The sequence below is a fragment of the Monoraphidium neglectum genome, assembly GCF_000611645.1.
Source record: "Monoraphidium neglectum strain SAG 48.87 unplaced genomic scaffold scaffold04984, whole genome shotgun sequence".
Lineage (NCBI taxonomy): Eukaryota > Viridiplantae > Chlorophyta > Chlorophyceae > Sphaeropleales > Selenastraceae > Monoraphidium > Monoraphidium neglectum.
The window spans coordinates 879-3,081 of NW_014008646.1; the positions used below are offsets into that span (position 1 = coordinate 879).

At 57.1% G+C, this 2,203-nt stretch overlaps 1 protein-coding gene across 1 annotated transcript; it reads left to right on the top strand.

The window, feature by feature from the left end:
• Positions 1 to 1,403: 1,403 nt before the first annotated feature.
• Positions 1,404 to 1,556, top strand: MNEG_15048 (hypothetical protein; the record flags this gene model as incomplete). The annotated part of the gene is made up of 1 exon (XM_014036480.1): positions 1,404 to 1,556. A coding segment is annotated over one exon (153 nt), but the record flags the coding sequence as incomplete, so codon positions are not given.
• Positions 1,557 to 2,203: the final 647 nt, after the last annotated feature.

The window sequence follows — 2,203 nt, forward strand, 5'->3', positions numbered from 1 at the left end:
GTCGCCCGTCCACCTGTCCCGGGTGTGCGGCAAATCTCAAGGCCTGGTCCAGCCAGAGCCACGCACTACTAAGCAGTGTGTGTGCAGCGCGCCCTCGCATCACCGGGTGCAGCTGCAGTAGTTGGCATGGTTGTGTGCATCCCTTCATTCAGTAGCCAGCGAGTTTCAGTACCGCCACCCGTGATCACTCGCTCGCTTAGCGGCGGCGTGGTTGTGCGCTGCGCTCCTCGTCCTGCGAGAGGGCAGCCACACCAGCAGGCTGAAGTGGAGGGGGCCTGAGGACACCCGCTGCGTCGCACTGCTTCGGAGCTGCTGCATCCCAGCTCCTCCCCGCCATACTGCATATCCTACGGCACCGATGTGGTTAGGGCGTGCGGCTGCGTCACTCAGAGCGCGCTGCGTAGCTTGCGCAAGCCTGGGGGCGGTGCCTGTGCGGGGCCCATGTTCTTGTAGACCGGTGACGACTATCGCGCACGGCATGGATGAAGCCGTCACTTCGTTTGTCTCAGCCCCAGTTGCTGCACTCACATCGCGACAAGCTGCCAGTCACGGGGCGTCGAAGTATTGAGGAATGGACAGCACTGCAGCGGCGCCAGCAGTTTGGCTGGCTAGTGAGCTGGGCGGTCCCTGGTTCACTTTCAAGCTTGCACATAGGTTGTTGGACCCTTGTCATTCGTGAACTAGAAACTCAGGGCATGCTGCATGTGCCATACGCTGTACATCTCGGCGCGGAAAAATTGAGCGGCTTGCAATAGCGCACCGACAGGCTTCTTCCCAGATGATTTCCAGGTGCGTAACTGGGCCCACTATACTGGTCAGCAAATCGGAGTATACCAAACCCATGAAGCAGCCAACGGTGTTCTCTGATGAGCAAGCAAATAGTGCTGGGGTTACAAACTGCAGCATCCACATGGCAGTGGGGCAGGCGCGACAGCGTGGCATGTGATTGCCCTGAAAGACCAAGAAATTGATGGAGCTGACGATTCATTGCCTCGAGACCTGTCTAAAGTTGAACGCGCTCGATCATTTACTGTAGCAAGGCGGCTTTCAAAACGAGTCAACGCCCTCAAAGGTACCCATCGTGGGACAACGCGCGATGTCGTCAAAGTATCAGCAAGCTCTGACGATCCCCGAGGGATTCCCAGAGCTCGTCAAGGGCTTCGCGAGGGAAGTGCTGAGAGCGCAGGTGCGCTTCACTATTGCGCGCTGTGCGGAGCATCAATGATATATGCAGCGGTCTGCACATCAAACCATTGCATGTATCAAGTTCGTTGTTCAGAGTGTTGCATGCATTGCTGCTTGCAAGGACTGCACTTGTCGCGCACCCCCTGCGCGTCTTTGGCGCATACATCCCCTCAAAGCAATGTGCGTACGCGCACACCGCGCCCATCAACTCACAATAGCCAGAAAACGTGTACGAGTTTGGAGCGCGCTACTTTGCCGACCTAGCAGCTGCGAGGGGGCGCACCAAGGTGGCGAGTGGTGGCGGTACTGCTCCAGCAGGCGGCAGCAGCGACGCCAGTGGCGCCGCCTCCATCACGACCGCAGAGCAGTAGATGCAGCTGTTGTGTGCGAACATGAATGATGACTTGGGGTAAATGGTCGATTACTGCTTTGTTCAGCAAGGGTGCCAGTGGTGGCAGCGAAATGGATGAAAGGCTCTAGCACGCAGACACTTTCAGGCATATGCCGTATTTGGGGACCAGAAGTTGCCAAATATGCTGCGATGGTAGGGCTTGGCAGTGCTTGCAGAGCTGCTCATGAGATGTCGACTTTGCCATTGCCTTGTGCAGGGCAAGCACCAGGCGGTTGCGTGTCTGAGATCAACCAAGCGAAATCATCGGCGCAATGGATGCACACAGTTTGTAGGCAGAGCTTTGAACTCAAGTTGCATAAGTGAGAAAGGTGTCCGTATGCTGCCTCAGCAAGGGAGCCGGCACAGGTCAAAGCGCACAGGCGGATGGCGAAGACTACACCGCGCCTGGACGGCATGACTCTGCCATGCGCATGAGACAAAGTGGTAAAGTTCTACACACAACCCTGATAGTGCTGTGGGCTCCGTTGGTTGCCGACATTAGGGGCGTCCCTCGAGTTCCAGATTGTCGCCAACACACTCCCCGATCGATGGAAAGCAGGACTGGCCACTCGCCATCCCACATTCGGCTTGGATTACCTTCGACGAATCCCGGCCAGCATTATCAGA